Source organism: Manis javanica, chromosome 1 (genome assembly GCF_040802235.1).
Source record: "Manis javanica isolate MJ-LG chromosome 1, MJ_LKY, whole genome shotgun sequence".
Taxonomy (NCBI): domain Eukaryota; kingdom Metazoa; phylum Chordata; class Mammalia; order Pholidota; family Manidae; genus Manis; species Manis javanica.
In genome coordinates this window covers 188519743-188539567 of record NC_133156.1, presented here as the reverse complement: position 1 = coordinate 188539567, position 19825 = coordinate 188519743, and the positions used below count along the sequence as shown (strand labels likewise).

At 34.5% G+C, this 19825-nt stretch overlaps 1 protein-coding gene across 8 annotated transcripts in view; it reads left to right on the top strand.

Annotated features, from left to right (window-relative positions):
• AFTPH (aftiphilin) overlaps positions 1-19825 on the top strand; it is a 65125-nt gene that overhangs the window by 26655 nt on the left and 18645 nt on the right. For all 8 annotated transcript variants that reach the window (XR_012121004.1, XR_012120997.1, XM_073212434.1 and 5 more), the window contains 4 exons: positions 25-1976; positions 13286-13437; positions 15320-15446; positions 15845-15901. Coding sequence is in view for 6 of the 8 variants with exons in the window: in XM_073212434.1 (XP_073068535.1) it covers positions 57-1976; positions 13286-13437; positions 15320-15446; positions 15845-15901 (2256 nt within the window). In the remaining 2 variants the exon portion in view is untranslated. The remainder of the gene's footprint in view (positions 1-24; positions 1977-13285; positions 13438-15319; positions 15447-15844; positions 15902-19825) is intronic.

Sequence of the window (19825 nt, the reverse complement as noted above, 5' to 3'; positions counted from 1 at the left end):
CCAAAAAATCTTTTTTTTTCCCAGGTATAAATTAATTACTTGAAAGCAGTTGAACAATGGAGCCAGACATCATTCAAATGTACTCTTCATCTCCACCACCACTAGACAATGGAGCCGAGGATGATGATGATGATGAATTTGGAGAATTTGGTGGGTTTTCGGAAGTTAGCCCTTCTGGTGTAGGGTTGGTTGATTTTGATACACCAGATTATATTCGTCCCAAGGAAGAATTTGTACCTTCAAACCATTTTATGCCAATTCATGATTTCTCAGATAATATAGATAGCCTTACAAACTTTAAGCCCATTAAAAATGGTAATGATAAGGACATCACTGCTGAACTTTCTTCTCCTATGAAAGGACAGTCTGATGTTTTACTTTCTGCCACCAGCAAAGAAATAATTGCATCTAAAACTTTAGATACTTCCATTGATGGCATAGAAAGTTCAGGAGATTGCAATAAAGTTGTGGAGCAGAGACAGAATGTTGGAACACCTGAAAGTTGCTCTCCAGGAGATTTTAGAACTGATATGAATGTTGTTCATCAAAACAAGTGGTTAGAGAACTGCAATGGTGAAAAGCCTCCCTGTCTGGAGATTCTAACAAATGGATTTGCAGTATTGGAAACTGTAAATCCTCAGGGAACAGATGATCTGGACACTATCAGTGATTCAAAAGGACAAAAGCCTCTTAGCACTCTTGGTACTGAGTATGATTTAGACTGTGAACTTAGTCCTGCTGAGGAATTTTCTGGTTTTGCCACATTTTCCAAAAAGGAAAGGATACAACTAGAAGAAATAGGATGTGCATTTTTAAATGATAGAGAAGTACTAGCCATTCAGGAAAACAAAATTAATAGAGTCAATGAGCTGCATTCTGTAAAAGAAGTGTCTTTGGGTAGAAGCTTTGATGATAAGGGAGATACTGATAGAGGGGATCAGGCTTGTGTTTCAGAAATAAGTGTAACAAGTACCAGAGGTTTCAGTACTGAAAAGCAAGGCCTTCCAACATTGCAACAGAATGAATTTTTGAATTCAGGCTTTCCCTCCAAGACTTGGAGTTCAGTAGACCCAGCTGATAATTCTGAAGCCAGTAGGAGAGAACAATGTAAAGCTGAGGAAAAACTTGATTTATTTACTTCTAAATGTGCTGACCTATGCATGGATTCTGTTAAAACTTCTGATGGTGAAGATGAAGTTGGCTCTTCCAAAGAAGAATGCAGAAAGTTCATTGATTACCAACGCCCCAGCATTGATCCTGCGGAAGAAAGTGTTTTGGATGATTCTCTGAGTGTAAAAAATGGTGATAGCAGTAATGACTTTGTGACTTGCAATGATACTAACGAGGATGATTTTGGTGACTTTGGCACAGCTAGTGGCACAACTCCACCTTTTGTTACTGGTACTCAAGATTCAATGAGTGATGTTACTTTTGAAGAGTCCTCAGAGCACTTCCCACATTTTAGTGAACCAGGTGATGACTTTGGAGAATTTGGGGATATAAATGCGGTTTATTGCCAGGAAGAAATTATATCTGAGTCAGACCTAAAACAGACTTCTGGTAGTAAGGGATGTAAGTTGGCAAGAAAGGCTACTGAGACAAGCACTGAACCTGTTTCAGAACTGGAAATTGAGCAAGAAGGTGAGTTTGGAGATTTTGATTCTGTGCCAAATATTGAAGATGACGGCAGTGCTTTTCAAGACTCTGATGATTTTGCGGACTTCAGTTCAGCTGGGCCTAGCCAGGTTGTAGATTGGGATGCTTTTGAAGATGGACAGAAAGATAGTTGCTCTTGGGCTGCTTTTGGAGACCAGCAGATTGCCGAATCTCATCATCGAAAAGAAGCCTGGCAGTCACATAGGACAGATGAAAAGATCGATACTCCAGGAACTCCCAAAATGCACAGTGTCCCCTTAGCAACTTCCAAAGGAGCAGTTGCTGGTGGCCAGTTACAGGACACAGCCACTTCAGTTCAGGTATTTACTTATTTTCTCTATTTTATAAGATGTGTTAATATCTGTGGAGGCTTCTAATTCAGCTTTCAAAGATATTTGTGAATTGGGTACCAGTAAAGGAGTCTCTTGACACATAATGCTTGCCCAATCTGTAGATTAGTTACAGTTTTCACAATTCTCAGTAAACTTTAAGTAGACAGTCCTATAATAATGCTTGGTCAGATTTTTCTTTTTATCAGTGAGTTTTTTTAGTATTTACAGAAATTCATCAACTTGGTGTTTTGATGAATAACCACTTATATAAAAATGGATTAAGTAGCTATTCCATTAATCCTTCAGTTTTTACTTTTACAGTGATTTTCAAAGAAGATTAAACAGATTTATAAGACTTTTTTCTTTTTTCAGAAAATTTTCAATTTGTCTATGAAAGACTTAGGAAATTGAAGTTTTGATTGCAGAAGAGAGCAAGCAAAATTTGAAACCACTACTTGAGCTGAAGATTGTAGGGACTTACTTGAAGGGCAGAAAAAGAATTTGAAAAAAGCAGACTTGGACTTCATAAAATTTTTTTTAATTTTTTAATTTTGATATCATTAATGTACAATTACTTGAACAACATTATGGTTACTAGATCCCCCATTATCAGGTTCCCTGCACATACCCCATTACAGTCACTGTTGGACTTCATAATTTAACAGCTACAAAAAAACCTGGGGGGAGGTTGTCATTTGATATTTTTTTTCTACTTTTCACTCTATGTGAGCTGGATTAAAGTGTTGACCTAGAACAAGAAACAGCTGTAGGTTGATTTACTATGGCTGTGTTTATTTGCTTATAATTTCTTGCAGGGTGTACATATGTATACTCTTAGGGAGTATGTGTGTCAGGGAGAGTATTTTTACCCCACAGCCCCTATACTTTATTCTTTTCTGGTCTAGACTCTTTCAGAAAATATTTATTAAGATTTATTTTGAGCTAAAGTAGCCCCTAGAGGTACAGCCTGATACCTGGATTATTCCCCAGTCCTGAGTTGTACCCTGTGCTAAATTTAACCTTTCCTCAACCCCAGGGATGTGGAAGAGAATACTCTAGAGAGTGTTTCCTAGGGAAAAATCCCTGCTTTGTGCTGACAGTTGATATATGTAACAGGTGGTCCACAGGCTTCTTTTAAAGATACTGAAAATAAAATCAGACTCCACAAACTCTACTTCCCCAGTTATCTTTTGCTGAGCAAACCATTTTTCAATTGAAAATATTTCCAAAGTCTGAGTGTTAATTGAAATGGTTATACATTATTGCTTTGATACCTTTGATACATTAAGATATTAGAAATTATGGTATTAACCAGTTAGTGTGTACAGCTAATCACTTATTATTTGACTTTGAGTGTCTGAATAGCTTAATTTGCTGATTCAGTTGTTACATCGCTTGGCTAATGGGTGTTATTCCTAGTGAGTAATTTATTATTGAGACAAGCTTGCAGTTTTAAATAAGGAATGCAGTACAACATAGGGAAAAAGAAGATTAAAAGTTTAAATTAAACAAGGAGTGAATTAATTATGTGTATGAACTAATATAATGCAAAGGGAAGTCTTGCTTTTGACCTTTTAATCCTTTCACTACTTGGTTTCATCTTCCTAGAGTATAAGGTGACACCAGTATTGGATAATCTTTAATTTATAGCCTTAGAACTTTTAACATCATGAGATAATGAATTTTTAAAAATATGACCACTTCCAAAGGGATTTTTTTGCATCATACAAGTTGATTGAAGTTGTTTATGTCTAATTTGATAACTATATATGAGGTAATTAAGTATATGGGCTTTATGAATCTTACAGATCTGTAATTTGAGTCTTGACTCATATTTTTTTAAGCTTTATGAATTTGGACAAGTTACTTCTGAGCTCAAATGGAGTCTGTAAAGAGGAGATATTATATACTTCAAAGGACTTTTGTGAAGATACCATGACAATAAATTTTTAAATGAGTGAAAAAATCTGAAAAATAAGTTTTATAGTTTGATTTTTTTTTTTTTGTAAAATTTTGTAGTATGATTTTGTGTAGATGTGGCAAGATGCATTAACTTCCTGAGATTTGTTTGGGTCGGTCCTCAGGCATTTATTTTTGCTGAATGGGTTATACAAAATGAAAAGAACTTGGAGCTGGATGTTGGAAAGGATAAAATACTGGAAGGAGCTTGAAGAGAAGTTTGGGAGGAAGTTGAGTTAGGAAAATGGGTAAGCCCTGCTGAGTAAGTGACTGAATTGGAAGTGATTTTCATTCTTACCCTACTGTTGTGAAGGAGGTTTGTGGCCCACAGTTTCTTCCTTTTCCAGAATCTGCTGAAAAAGTACATTAACTTAGTTCTCTAGGAGAGGATTAGATTTATTAATATTTTTCTTAAAATGTTTATCCTAGTTGTTACAGTGTTGAGGACATCACAGAAATCCTCACATATTAGTTGTGAAAAAACATTAGGTTTTTTCAATGGTAGAATTTTAAATGATTTATTCCTGTTGACTCTTATCTGGATGCAACTATTCTGTCTATACTGGACAGAGTGCTATCAAGTGGCTTTGCCCAAATTAAGCTTCGACAAAATATTTTAAGAGTCTTTGCTCAGTTAATTCAACTAACAAACACAAAGAACAGCTGTTTGTTTTGTGAAGTCAACAAATGTTATAGTTGTCATTTCAGATTTTTTCTACTTTTCACTCTATGTAACATGTGACATTGTTGAGGTCCCTATTTTTTAGTACTTCCCTTTTTTTAGCCTACCAAAAGACCACTTAATATTTAATAAAATATATCTTCTTGAGTCAGCAATCACTTGTTGCAGCTTAGTAATTTGTTAATTAGGGAAAAGTCAACCAAGAAGAAATCTTTCGAACTTAACAATGTTCTTAGTTAGTCAAACTAATTGTCAGATGTGGGTTCAGCAAGCCTCAGAAGGTTCAAGCTTCATATAAAAGCCAAAAAAGACCATTTATTGAGATACTCTTCCCCTTCAGTGAATATTTTTGCTGAGAATCCAGACTTCAGTGTTTTTCATGCTCTTGCTAACATTCTTATAAATTGTAGAGAAAAGCAAGTAGTGGTATCTGTATTATACAAATTGGAAAGAGGTCAAAACTGTCCTTCACTTTTGGATCTAAGATTTAAAACAAAACAAAATGACAACAAAGAAAAAAATCCTCCTTACTTTCAAAGCAGTCCTTTGTTCCAAAAGACCATTGTGCCACCTTGTCACTTTTATTTCTGTTTTATTTTTTAACCTGTTAGTGTTCCAGAAAGGAATCTTGATTGAAATAGCCACACTGTCTTTTTCTTAGTTATATAGTAAAGGAGATGTCTTAAGCACTGCTTTTAACTGTGGGCTTTTGTAAAATGTTTTAAATATTGTTATGAGTGTTATTTGAAAATTTAGGTAAATGGTAAGTCATCTCTTTATATTAAATGGATACAGGAAAGGAAGCTATGAGTCATTTTTTCTTATTAGCCATCTAATTGATATTGCTACTCAGAAAATGTTATTAAAGATTTGTTTTGAAAGCTTTTAAAATTTTAAACATCACAAAAAGGAAAAAAGAAGAGAATCACTAATACGCTGGCTTATCTTGTGATTAAGTTTTTGGTTTGTTCACCAGTAAGTCAGCATTCTCAAACTGAAATCCTACATTTTCACCTTTATTTAATCATCTGCCTAAGATTTGTGCAAGTTTTCCTTTCTGTGGGTGAACACTTATTATTGAAAATAGACGTAAGCAACAAAATAAAGAAATTAAGTGGTTAAAAGGTACAAACTTCTAGTTAAAAAATAATTAAGTCCTGGGAATGTAATGTACAGCATGGTGACTATAGTTAATACTCTGTTGTATATTTAAAAATGGCTAAGAGAGTAGATCCAAAAGTTCTCATCGCAAGAAAAGAAGTATTTGTAACTGTGGTGGTAGATGTTAACTAGACTTACTCTGATCATTTTGCAGTATGTACAGTAATTATACATGTGAAACTAATATAATGTTATATATCAATTATATCTCAATTTTTTTAAAAGCTAAGATTGTGGCCTTGTAACTCTTTGCTTACTTGAAGTATTTGGATGGCAATTCCTTTTGCTATTTTTCGCTTAGAAAATTTGAAATTCTGGTCTTCAGTTCCAAAATAGATAGAAATACTTCATTAAATTTATCCCGAAATTGTGAAGAAAGGACAAGCCATCTTTTTAGAGCATGGTAAATATTATAATAGGTCACTCTTCTTATATAGCTTGAAATGGGGGATTGATAGTTACAATTGTAGATTATATTTGATATCTTACTTAATATTTAATGGTGATGTGGGATAAGGTAGCCTCTTAAATGGAAGATAAAATTACCCAGTGGATTTTATGTTTCTTCTAAACTTCCACTTAAGAGCAAAACCTAATGCTGTCAATATTAAAATTATTGTCATTAATCAACTTCTATGCCTAAGGAAGAAAGGAAAACTAACTAGAAATATGTTGAAGAAATTTTAGGAATGATACTTTAAAGGAGATATACATTTGAATGGCATAAGAACCAGAATCTAGGATCCTAGGTACTGGTCTTACCCCTTTGGAAAACTGAATGAGACTCTCAGTATACTTAAATCTTTTTGTACTCCACGTAGTTATTGATAAAATAAAGGTGTATTAATCAGGGCTCTCCAGAGAAACAGAACCAGGAGATGGGGAGGGAGAGGAGAAGGAAAAGAGGAAGGGAGAGAGGAAAGAGAGAGGAAGGGGAGATAGATTGATTATAAGGAATTGGCTCATGCCATTATGGAGACTGAGAAGTCCAAGAGACAGTCCAAGCTATCTTCAGTTGATTGGATGAGGCCCACCCATATTAGGGAAGTCAGTCTGCTCTACTCAGTCTGTCAATTCAGATGTTAATCTCATCTAGAAACACCCTCACACGCATACCCAGAATAATGTCTGACCAACTTTCTGGGCACCTCATGGCCCAATCAGGTTGACATATAAAATCAGCTATCACAGAAGGAAACTTCATATTCCCATATATAGCTTTCAGGATTTGGGGAAGACTTGTAAGCTGTTTGTGACTGGGGGCATACCAGTTGGGAAGCTCTGCATTGGGTAATATGACTTATTTTGCACCAGTGAGTAAAATGAGATGAGTGCTTGTTTACCTATCCCAGGGTGCCCTCCTCCAACCCTAGACGTAGAGATACAACATAACTGAGAATGAGTATACATGAATTTATGCATGTTGCTTTGCCCCCATTGATGAATTAAACCATTGGATAATATCCATTTTGCTTTCCCAGAAATCCTATCTGGTGAAAGAGTAAAAATAAAATTTATAGAGATGTTTAAGGTAATAAATAAAGGACACTGGTAGAAAAACAAACATGAGAAATTAGAAAATTGGGAAAGAAATGTTAAAAGCCAGCATACCTTAAGAGACAAGTATAGCCAAGGCCACATACAACTCTTGTGAACCCCTTCCCCATAAAAGATATTTAAAATTCTATTTTATAACTTGGTATAAAGACAAGTATGTCAGTACTAGCTATTTAAACATTTTAACGAATCCCTAAATTATTGCAAGCCTTAGGTCCTGTGCCTACTGCATAAGTTGGCCCTGGGTATAGTATAGTGCTTAAAAACAAAGCTCTGGATTTATACTCCGAGACTCAGATTCAGGTTTCAGGGCTTACTTGAATTAGCCACTTCCCTTAATAAATGTTAGCTGTTACTGAATAACCTCAGAAATGAAATTTTTGGAAATTCAACAGGGTTTTTGGTGAATAACAGAAAGTAATAGGGAGGCAAAGGAGAATTTGCATGGCAGTACTCCTGGTTCTGGCTGAATACTCACCTGTCAAACTATTTTGAGAGAAAAGCTGCTGCTTTAGGCTAATTTCCATTCTCAGAATAGTTTTGACAGGTAGGAACCCTTGACTACAAGTATTCTTCTGTGCAGGTAGCAGACCTTCTTTGGTTTCTTAGCACTGGGCATAAATAGAGAAAATAAAAAGGGAGTTTGGCACCTGCCTTGAAGAGCATTTGACTTTCAACCTTACATTTATCAGAGCCCCCAGTTCTTAAAATGTTTAATGACCATATGTGCTGATGTTTGCCTGGCTCAGAATTTGAGATATGTATGCATTGAAGGACATGATTGAGTTACCCAAACTGGTATTTAGGTAACTGGCCACCAATTTCCTAAATCCAAATTCAACAGAGAACTGATGACTAATTTTCCTCTTTGATTTTGAAGTTGAAAGCATTTAAAATTCAAACTTTATTTATGGGAACATTATTTTATTTAGTTTGCTATTTAGTTCCTATTGGAACCTCAGCTAAATACTTAGTATGCTAAGTGTGTGTGTACTTACTTTTTACCCTCACATTAATTTATGTGGGTCTTAGGTCAGTGCAGCAGTGACTCATTAGTAAAAACTTTAACAATTTTTACTAAAAACAGCTTTGTTGAAAACTGAATTGTAGTGTTAGATGACATATTTGCTTTTTAAGTGTAGTTATTACCTCAGCAGTTAACAGCAGAATCCCTTATCTAATGGCTAGGAATGTTTGAAAGATCACAAAAAAGCAGGTAAAAGCATGATTTGATGAAAAGAAAGTAGACTTTGGAGTTGGACTTTGGATCAGATCCTAGCAACGTGAGACTGGTTAATGATTTTAATCTCTATGAGCTTTAGTTTCTTCATCTATAATATGGAAAAAGTAATGCATATCTTTCAGGGTTTCTTTTAGGAGATTCATCAAGTTACATATGTAGAGCATTCAGTTGTTATAATCATATAAACATATCCAACCTATGTACAAAAGTGATTTAGATGGCTTACAATAAAATACACTTATAAGTAGAACAAATATACCCCTGCAGTCTTAAATAAATGTGAAGTGTTTTTTTGAAAAATCTGGTGCACATTGATTTAGTTAGCATTCCTGTACCAGTGATATGCTGGAGATTCAAGATAAGACATAGTTCCTGCCCTCAAAGCTCACAAAATTTTTAGACATTGAACTTAGAACTGCTTTGAAAATGTAGTGTTTAAGAGCACAGACTCCGACGCTACATTTCCTAGGTTAGGTTTTGCCCTTCCCATGTAATATTCATGTGGCTACGGACAAGTTAACCTCTCAATGCTCCATTTTCTCATCTAGAAAATGGGGTAATAATATTATTACTGTTACCTTTCTTATATGGTTCTTATTTGACTTAAATGAGCTAATATTTGTAAAGCATTTTGGAAAATGCCTGGCACATGGTAAGGACCATATAAGCATTAAATACAAACCTTAATGCACTGTATCAGGGTTTTGTAGCTTCTGACTTTGTGTCAGAGAGCTTCTTTTGATCTTTTGCTGAATTTAGGCCCTTAGTTGCCTGAACTGGGTTATACTGGTATTTCTTGCTTTATATATGCTGCCTCACCTGCCTAGGGAAACTGGAATTCAGCCAGTCTGACTTTACCATTAATTCCAAATAATAAAATATAATCTTTTGGAATTTTATATCTAATACAAGTCTGCATGTACTGGAATATGTTAATAAACATCACTGTTCAATTCATTTCTTCTTTTTCTGAGTTAATCAGCTACAAGGAGTTTAAAAATTGCATAGTACCCCCATTCAATCAAACCAGGAGTAGACTTCCTAATATGGCTAGATATGCATTATATAGAAGCAAGAGATCATAGAAGCAGTTCCTTTTTGTTCATGCACAGTAGAATACAAGTTTAAGTAGTACTTCACTTTATTGACTCTAGTTTTGATGTGATACTAATTTTATTTCTGATTTGGTTTAAGGCTTTTGGGTATATTAAACTACTTTGGCTGATTATGTTGAGGAAAAGTATATATTTTCAATCAGCTAAAATTATTTAATAATACTCAAAAACAAACCTGGTACCTTTTCCAATACCAACAGTTTTGGTGTGCCTTTTATCTCATGCTCAAATTTTATGTTCAAAATAATTTTTTTAAAAATTTAGTGTTTGTTGCTGTTTGAAAGGAACTTGAATTAAAGGAATCTTTGGCATTTTTCTGAAAAAAAAAATGTAGTGTTTGATTACAATCTGTTTAAGAAAACCTGCTTCTTGAAGGAAACCTGTCTGGTCACAAGAGGAAGTGTTCTTGTATAGGTCATTTCTTTCTTTCCTGAGCATTATGTTAGTTATATTCTTAGTTGGTCTATGTTCCCTCACATTTTTGAACTTTTATTATGCTTCTTGAGAAGTGAAACATTCTTAAACACACCCAATGTGTGGTTCACATACTTTGTATTTCATAGTATGATCAGGGTTAAGTCACAGATGCCAACAAGTCAACCAAAATGTTCACCAATTTCCAAAGTTTAAAATCCACAGGAAGTAACAGGTTCTGTTTATATAAGCAGCTCTTAAAGATAGATATTTTTTAATTAGGTACTTTTTTCCCAACTCAATATGAAGATCCTGGGGAGAATGCAAAATATTTGGATTATTTAACTTCTTATAATGTGTTAAAATATAATATCTTGAGTTTATTCTTCTAGAGTGCATGAGTAAAAAAGAAGCTTTATTTATATTACCCTGCTTATATGAACTCTTCTTTCTGTATAGTGTATATCTAACCACAGTAGGAAGTCTACTGGTTTTGATTAAATGGGGGCACTACTGAGAATAGAAATTGATGGATGGAACAAGTGTTTTCATAATGATTTAGAATGCTAAGTATATGGTAGAGAAACATTCTTAGTGAGATTTGAATGCAGTGTTGACATTTATTTTATTCCCTGGCAGGCCACTGTGTCTGTATGTATCATCTGTATAATAACAATACTAGTGATAAAAGTTACCACTTCTTGAGCATACATTAGCTGCCAAGCACTTAATCCTGTAATTCCATCATCCACCCTGTGAGGTAGGGCCTAATGTCTCCAATTTATAAATCCAGAAACTGAATCCCATCCCTTGGGTCCATAGTCCTCTACTGAAGTGTTATAATTACATCAGCCATTTACTTAAGGAATTAACTAGTAATAAGTGAAATCTCGCATTAGTTACTTATTACCGTGGACAACATAGTAGTAAGAAATTCTTTAGAGGGTGTCCTTTTACCATCAAACTGATCTTGTGGATAGTTGGAAACTGATATATTTTAAAAGTAAGGTGTCAGAGGAAATTTAATTTTAATCAAAATCTTTGTTAATTCTGATGCTTTCTTGTTGAATTGTTGAGTTCCTCCTTGTGATGGATGGTTCTGTTCAGTCAGTGCATTGTTTAGTTGAATCTTTATTGCTATACCTCAGGGATCAGCGGACTCTGGCCTATAAGACAGATCTGTCCTGCTTCCTGTTAGAGTAAATAAAGTTTCATTGAAACACACCCACTCTTATTTGTTTATGGATGGCCTGCAAAGCTGAAAATATTTATTATCTGTCCCTATACAGAAAAAATTGTTGACCCTTGCTCTACCTCATTCAACAAAAAAATTTGAAGCAATTGAATATAATATAATCCTAAACTTTCTTTTAAATTTTCTACAGAATTTATATTCTTATGAGAAAAAGGGTTGAGAAGAAGTAAAAAATTGAGTTGATTAGGTTAATGTAATGTTCTATTTGTTCAAGTACATTCCACTAATTTGAGAATTGGCTCATTGGTGTACTGAAGATCATGTAATGTTGCCCAAACGATTGAAAGTATTTGGGGGTCATTTCTTTCTTTGATAAATATATTTTTTCTATCACATTAAGAGGATAACAAAGAGGATAAGAGATTTTGTTTAAAATTTACAGAGAAATAAAATTTGGTCATATGTGAGTTTTTATTTAATCTTCCCTGCCCAGGAGGACCCAACACTCATCATGTTTCCAATTAGATGGTTATCTGATCCTTTGAAAAGTAAAGTCTGTCCATTCCCTCTGTTGAAGCAAGTAAGTGCCAGTCCCCTTGACGCACTCAAGTTTCACAAGCCTTGGGATCTTGAGTCTACTTTTTACTGTAGGTTTCCTAATTGATACTGAGAACTTTTCCCATATCACACACATGAATATAATGAAGGTGCTAGAGTAACTTTTGTAGAGACAGCAGAAGAGTACCCTGAGACTAATTATGCGGTGTTAAGTTTTTTGTTGTGATACTGCTTCCAAAAGAGATTTGGGTTTAGAAAATGTGTTTGTGAAAATTTTTCCTTTTGTTTTTCATTTTTCTGTTTCCTGATTACTAAATAAAGCATAGAAATCAAATGTTAACTTGTGTTTTGTTACTTGACAGGAAATACCACCATGATGTGGTCTTTACTTGTACATTGGGTGTCATATCAGTAGTACACTTAATCTTTCAACAAGCTTTAACTTATTCCCAGTTTGTATTCCTGTTTGATATTTAAGTAGTAAATTGAGCTGTGTTGAAAATATTTTGTGTATCTGAAATCCAGCTAGAAAAGTGGGAATAAATGTTACTGTAGGTTGCACATGTAAAATAAACCTAGTAGTATCCAAAAAATATGTCACTCTAAATCCAACAAGTTTTAATTAGTGAAAGTACTCCCAAATGCCAGTGTTCTCAGTGAGAATATTCTAGGGAATATGCAGGCTTTGCTTGGAGAAAAGTCAGTGTTCTATTCAAAAATCCATGTGTAGACACCATGGAAGAGTAGAGAAATGGGAATCCTAAAAGATGACATAGATCATCAAAATGATAAATGAGGTGTTGCATTTCTTAGTAAAAATTGAGACATTCTTCCCTACTTTGTTCTATTAGCAGCAGAGAGATTTCTAAAAAGCTTTTAAAATTTAAATGTTTATGTCAAAGGAAAAGGTTCTGGTCGAGGGTAACAGCATAGTATTTTTCACAAGCGTCCAATCCAGTTGTTCCACCTAGAGTAAATTAGTGGTAGTAAGAAACATTCCAGTGTGGTAGAAAGAATTTGAATGCTGTCTGGTTTTTCATTTGTTTTCATTTTTGCTTTGGACAAACTATTCAGACTTTGAGACTGCTTTCTCACTGTGCAATGGGCTATAATTTTTTCTTTGTAGAATTTTGTAATAGATTAAATAAGATAATATTTGTAAATTACCAGGTATGGTGCTTGTCAAGTAACTATGTTTAATTGTCACTACTGTTACCACCATGATTATTTAATCATTTAGAGCAACTGTTCTATGGAGTTATGCTCCTTTCACTCAGTGGTGATACAGTTCACCTCTCTCTTGCAGGAGTGGATAGGGTGTGGAAGTGGTGTGTGTGTGTGCATTAATGATAGAATTTTGATTATTAAAATTAGAGAAATGAAAATAAACTTTTGGGGGATGTTTTGATGCAGACAGCTTTACTAAACCGCCTGGAACGAATTTTCGAAGCATGTTTTCCTTCTATGTTTGTCCCTGATACTGAAGAGGAAGTTACTTCCCTGCAGCACTTGCTGGAAACAAGCACCTTCCCATTAAAAACAAGAGAGGCCTTAGCTGAAAATGGGTAAGTAGTAGGCAGTTTTTAGATAGCACGTATATCTGTTAGTTTCAACTGTTCTAACTTACCGTAAAACAAAGTTCTAAAACTATTGTGACATTATTGTGTTAAAGTTCAAAAAATCATCTTGTGCTTAAAGACACGATTTTTAAAACTCTGCTTCTCCATTTTGAGCTTTTCAAAAAAATATTTCTAAATCAATATTCCAAACAATTATATATATAATCTTTTGACTTCTAGTGTGATAGATGAGAATTTAGATCTTATACCTGCTATTCTTGTCCCTTTATCTTCCCAATATTATTATACTTTGGGGTTATGTTGTTATTTGGTGTTTTCATTATCTTAACCATATAATGTTCACTGTTAAGCCACTATTTCCTTTATAGTAGAATTTTTTCCTGGTCTCAATGATTACCTCTCTTTTTTCATTTACTGAGTCTTTTCCTACCCTCCCAAAACCTGTTAATCTGATAGATGACCTCCATTTTCCTGTTCCAATCTGGAATGGATTCAGTCGAGGCCTCTTAAACGCATACTGACTTGGGACTTCTCTTTCCTTAGATTATATTTTGGTGGAGCACATTCTCTAATAGCCTCCTGAGGAAAAATGGCACATGTGAGATAAAATTTTATTTTATTCTACCCCCATTTAAATTTATAATTTGGGGTCTTTTGTTGCTCATGTTCCAAAATTTCACAATGAAGTATGTTGATACAAGTCTCTTTATTCACCGGACTGAGCCCTAGGTAGGACCTTTTCTGGAGGCCTTTTCAAACTGGAGTTCTTCAGTATTGGGCAATTCTCTTGTACTGACAGTGACTTTCCCTCCATTGTCTCTGTTCTTTCTGGAACTCCTATTAATTATTGGATGTTAGAAGATCTATATTGATTTTCTAATTTTAATTTCGAAGTTATTGTTATTCCTGGACACTTCCCTTGCATTTCATTACTCTCTGCCTATAGAGGCAGTGTCTTTCTCTGCCTCTCCTACGTCCCTCTTGGTGACTGATACTTCTGATGCAGAGTTTTATCTCTTCATTTCATTGACTCTGGATTTTTTCCCTTCTTGATTTTTGTTTTGAGTAGGGACAGAAGAGATTTATGTTTTTGGCCATCTTAAACTGTTTAGATGTTTGTTGTTGTTTTTAATGTGCTAGCTGTACAGATAGTTTACACTCTTTCACTGAGAAATCTCTGCTACAGATTTAAAGGAAATAACACAACTCTAAAATATACTATAAAGTACAGGAAGATATTCTTGCCTTACCAACAAAAGGAGCAGAACAGTACAAATAACTTACATAAAACTACAATTGGGGTATACTCTTAACTACTTCTTACTTGGTGTGTCTGATTCTAATTGACTTTTGCTCAAATAAATGCTTAAAATTTTTTTTCAAAAACTGTAGGATTGTGGCTAAATAAATAATAGTGCATCAGTATAATAGAACATTACACAGCCACTGAAAAAGATATGTATGTAGACGAGGACATGCTTAAAATCTGAAAAAAATACAAGATTATACATATGCAGTACTTGGAACTGTGGATCAAGACTCAAGGAGAAAACACAAATATTACGTGGCTATAGTAAGACAGTAGAATGCTGAGTGGTTTCTTACTCCTTTTAAATATTTGTGTTTTACAGTAAATAACAGACTAAATTTTTGCTTGATTACTAGTATATTATTTCAAGTGAGTTTAACTTAACCTTTTTGATAACTGTAATATTGGCTGTGGATTTCATCGAGATGGTAGTTGTATACTCATGTTAGACACAAGATTAATTGGAATGTTTAATATTTCACAGTCACATTAAAAGTAGAATTTGTGGTGAAAGCTATTGGTAACCTATTGTTGGTGGCTTCATCGGGTCCTTTTCAGGGAACTGCTGGATGTGTGGACTGAGCTACAGGATATCCACGATGCACATGGCTTGAGATACCAGTGGGGCGGCTCCCATAGCAACAAGAAGCTTTTGTGCTCCTTGGGAATAGACACCCGAAACATTGTGAGTTTGTTAGTACCTTGGAAAATCCTTTGATCACCTATGGGTGTTTTTAAATTGTTACACTTTTGTTCAAGCTGTGATAGGCTAGTTCTTCAGAAAAATTAATATTAGTTGGTTTAAATGTTCGTAGTATAGAATATACCAACTTTTAAAACAAATCTAAATTTTTTCTCCAGTTGACATCTCTTATTTTTAGAAAAAGTTGTCAGTGGTTTTCCTTAACTATAAAATGAACTTGGACTGGGAGATCAAAAATATAACCTCATATGAGCAATTTAATAATTTCTTCAGTTTATCTTTCATAATGCATGTAATAAAGCATTCAGGCATATTTTGGAAGCTCTTTCATTGTATGACAGATATTCTCTATATGTTCTTTCTCTCTAATACATGTATAGCTCTTCACGGGCAATAAGAAGCAGCCTGTTATAGTGCCCATGTATGCAGCAGGATTGGTAAGTACAAAAATGTTTCTTGTATTGTTGCTGCATTTATTCTATAAAATCATCTTGTGTAGCATGACATGGAAAGTGTATTTTAAGGGACATCTAAGGGAACATTAAGGAAATAAATAGACTATCCTTTCTGATCTCACAAATCCCTTCACATCTTGATCTGAGGACATTACTCTATTACATTGATTACAGACAGTTTTGTTTTAGATTGAAAATTAGTTTTATCCTAGCAATATTAGTGCTCATACCTCTTTGTGTAATGTTCCTTTGGAGGTCAGTCTCTCCTTTTCTCTTTTCTTCTTCTAAATTTGCTGTTATAAAGAAAAAAAAAGTATCTGAAGACTTAAATATAATTTGTTTTAGTGTATTTATAATCACTTTCGGATATACAATATTGAGGCTACAGACGTATATAAAAACTTGGAAATACCAAATTATAGTAATTAAAAATGAGCTAGGACCCACAATTGGTCCTTAGTTTTTCTATTAATGTTTTAAATTGTTGGATTTTGTTTTTACAGATATGCCAGGTAGTCCAGGATAACTGAGGAATTTTCATTCTGTACCTTAACAAGACTCAGTCACGTTTTAAAGTTTGATGTGTTTGTGCTTTTTGTTGTGTCTTTTGAGTTATTAATGAATAAAAATGTCCTATCTAGTAAATTAAAAATATTTTTAAATTCTTTCACCAATAACTTGAAATTAAGAAATAAGTATGACATTTAAGAAAGAAAGAAAATAGTAACTAAGGAACCCTTGGAGATGGGATTTAAATTCTACAACCCTTTATGTGCATGTGAAAATGAATTTGCTGTGGAACTTGTGTGTTTTTTTAAATCTACAAACTTTTTCCATGAATAAGCTCTAATTATTGAATTAAAACATTTTGCTTTGTTTTTGTTTTTTAGTTGGGTTTGTTTTGTGGAATTGGACAAAAACTTTTTCGTGCTTGAGTTTTTTTTATCAGTTTCAACTCCTTGATAAATGATTATCTTGTATTTTCAAAACACCTTGCTTATCCCTATACTCTTTTCTATTGTGGGTAAATACAGTCCAGAACATTTCTTTAACTTTTTGGTCATTGTATTTCTTTTTTTCTAAGGGAGTATCATTCTAGAGTTTGCTGGTCTTACTTTCACATTCTAAGTAGAAAGTATGAATTTAAAATGTAGGAGCTTTTACCTATATTTCACCACATTTAGGGTAATAACCTACTTAATGCTTATGTGTGGGCTCAGCACATTAGCCAGTTCTTTAAGTTTAATGAGCAGTTAGAGCCTAATACTTACTTAGGTTTTATTTTCCTACCTTAATTACAATCTTTATTAGTAATAATTTTACCATTTCTAGGTTTTAATAAGAAAGGAAGACATTCAGGATGGGTGTAGAAACCAAGAAGAAAAAAACCAGCATTTTGTGTCAACACTTTACCAAACTCTAATAATAATGTGTAATAAAATCAAGCTTTTACACATTTTAAAATAATGCTCAATAAGCTCTTGAATATTTAGTAATGTATCTCATTCTCCATCTTTGTGATGCCTGTCATTTGGAAACTTACTCTTTCTCATATCTGGTTTCAAGTTTTAATTATACGCACATTTTTCCCATGGTGAGGGGAGGATTCTCCTGAAAACTTGTTTTTAGAAATACAGAGATTCTAATCTTACTGATTTTGGAGCTTTGATTTCTGCTCCCCACCCTCCACACACACACACGCACACACACACACAGTAAATAGAGACTGTTGTTTGGTCTGGTTGATAAATATTCAAGAGTTTATTGAGTGTTATTTTCTTTTTTTTTTTCTTTATTTTTTTGAGAGGGCATCTCTCATATTTATTGATCAAATGGTTGTTAACAACAATAAAATTCTGTATAAGGAAGTCCATGCTCAATGCACAATCATTAATCCACCCCCAGCCTAATTCTCGTCAGTCTCCAATCTTCTGAAGCATAACGAACAAGTTCTTACATGGTGAACAAATTCTTACATAGTGAATAAGTTCTTACATGGTGAACAGTACAAGGGCAGTCATCACAAAAACTTTCAGTTTTGATCACTCATTATGAATTATAAACAATCAGGTCAAATATGAATATATGTTTGATTTTTATGCTTGATTTATATGTGAATCCCACATTTCTCCCTTTATTATTATTATTATTTTTTTTAATAAAATGCTGAAGTGATAGGTAGATGCAAGGTAAAGGTAGAAAACATAGTTTAGTGTTGTAAGAGAGCAAATGTAGATGATCAGGTGTGTGCCTGTAGACTATGTGTTAATCCAAGCTAGACAAGGGCAATAAAACATCCATGGATGCAGATTTCTCTCAAAACATGTTCTAAGCCTCACCTCTGTTGATCCCTAATTTCTTACCTGATGGCCCCCCTGCGACTGTACCTGTCTTAGGTTGTTCCTCCCTTGAGGAATCTTACCCGTCTCTGGCTAACCAGTCATCTTCCGGGGCCATACAGGGAAATGTAAAGTTGGTAAATGAGAGAGAAGCAATATTGTTTGAAAAGGTTAGCTTTTTACTTCTTTGCAGATTTATGCCCTGTGGCTGCTATGCCCAGCATTTGTCTTGAGGTATCTTTACCACTTGGAGGATTTATGATACTCGGTGAATTCGATATGAGGCACGAATTCTATTTAAGGCTTGTAATTAGGAAGGAAGAAGAAAAGCTATAGAGGTAGCAGATGGAAGAAAACATGGGAAGATTGGTTATTTCTTTGACATATCTTCTTGTAGAGTAACTTAAGCATGTATAGGTTTTAAACTACTAATTAAATTGCACACACACATTAACATAATAGGAATACAGTTACATAACCAAAGCAGACCTATAATTACCATCCATCTCCAGTGAAGCCAAGAAAACCAATTAGGCACCCTAGGCATTTGTGAAAATTTGTCTATGATATAATGGATATTGTCCAACTGTACCTGAACAGTCTGAGAGAAATCAGACAAATTAAAACAACCCATTCCTGGGAACTGTTCACATCTCATATGTTCTTTTAACAGTAGATAGTCTGTAGTTGTAAGATTTTGGAGCGCTACAACTTGCACTTCTCCTAATTCTTGGTTGAGTTCCAACAGTATAGATCCAGTCAAATTTGTTGTTTTACTGTATGCACAGGCCAGCTTAGATATCTCATTCTTCATTCCAATGGCAAGTCCAGGAACTGGTGGGATGAATGCAGCTACAGCTGTAGCATCGCCTGGATCTTTGTTGAGGTTTTTTGATGATCATCTTCTGGTATGATTCTTCCAGAGAGTGCTGATGTTGGAAGTTCTTCTTCATATCATATCCTAGTTCATTTTCTGGGTAGCCAAATTAGGCTTTGATCCTCTGTATAAACACAAACAGACCCTTTGCCCACACTTTGATATGCCCTTTATACCATTGTGTAGAACTCACTGGAGGTCAACACACAGGAACTGCTTTTTTTTTTTTTTAAGAGAAAGGAATATTATCAGAAAAAGTGTACCTCCATAGCCGATCATCTGACACCCTTTAAGTGATCAAAATTAAGGATATTTAAAGCATGCATTAATCGTTGATTTACAGTTAGTTTTATCCTATCAAGGAGTAATCCCCCTTCTCTTTCTTTTTTTTATTACCTTTAATCTATATTTACATGAAGAATATAATGTTTACTAGGCTCTCCCCTATACTAGGTCCCCCCTGTAAACCACTTTGCAGTCACTGTCCATCAGCATAGCAAAATGTTGTAGAATCACTACTTGTCTTCTCTGTGTTGTACAGCCCTCCCCTTTCTCCCACCCCCCCATGCATGCTAATCTTAACACCCCTCTTCTTCTCCCCACCCTTATCCCTCCCTACTCACCCATCCTCCCCAGTCCCTTTCCCTTTGGTACCTGTTAGTCCATTCTTGGGTTCTGTGATTCCGCTGC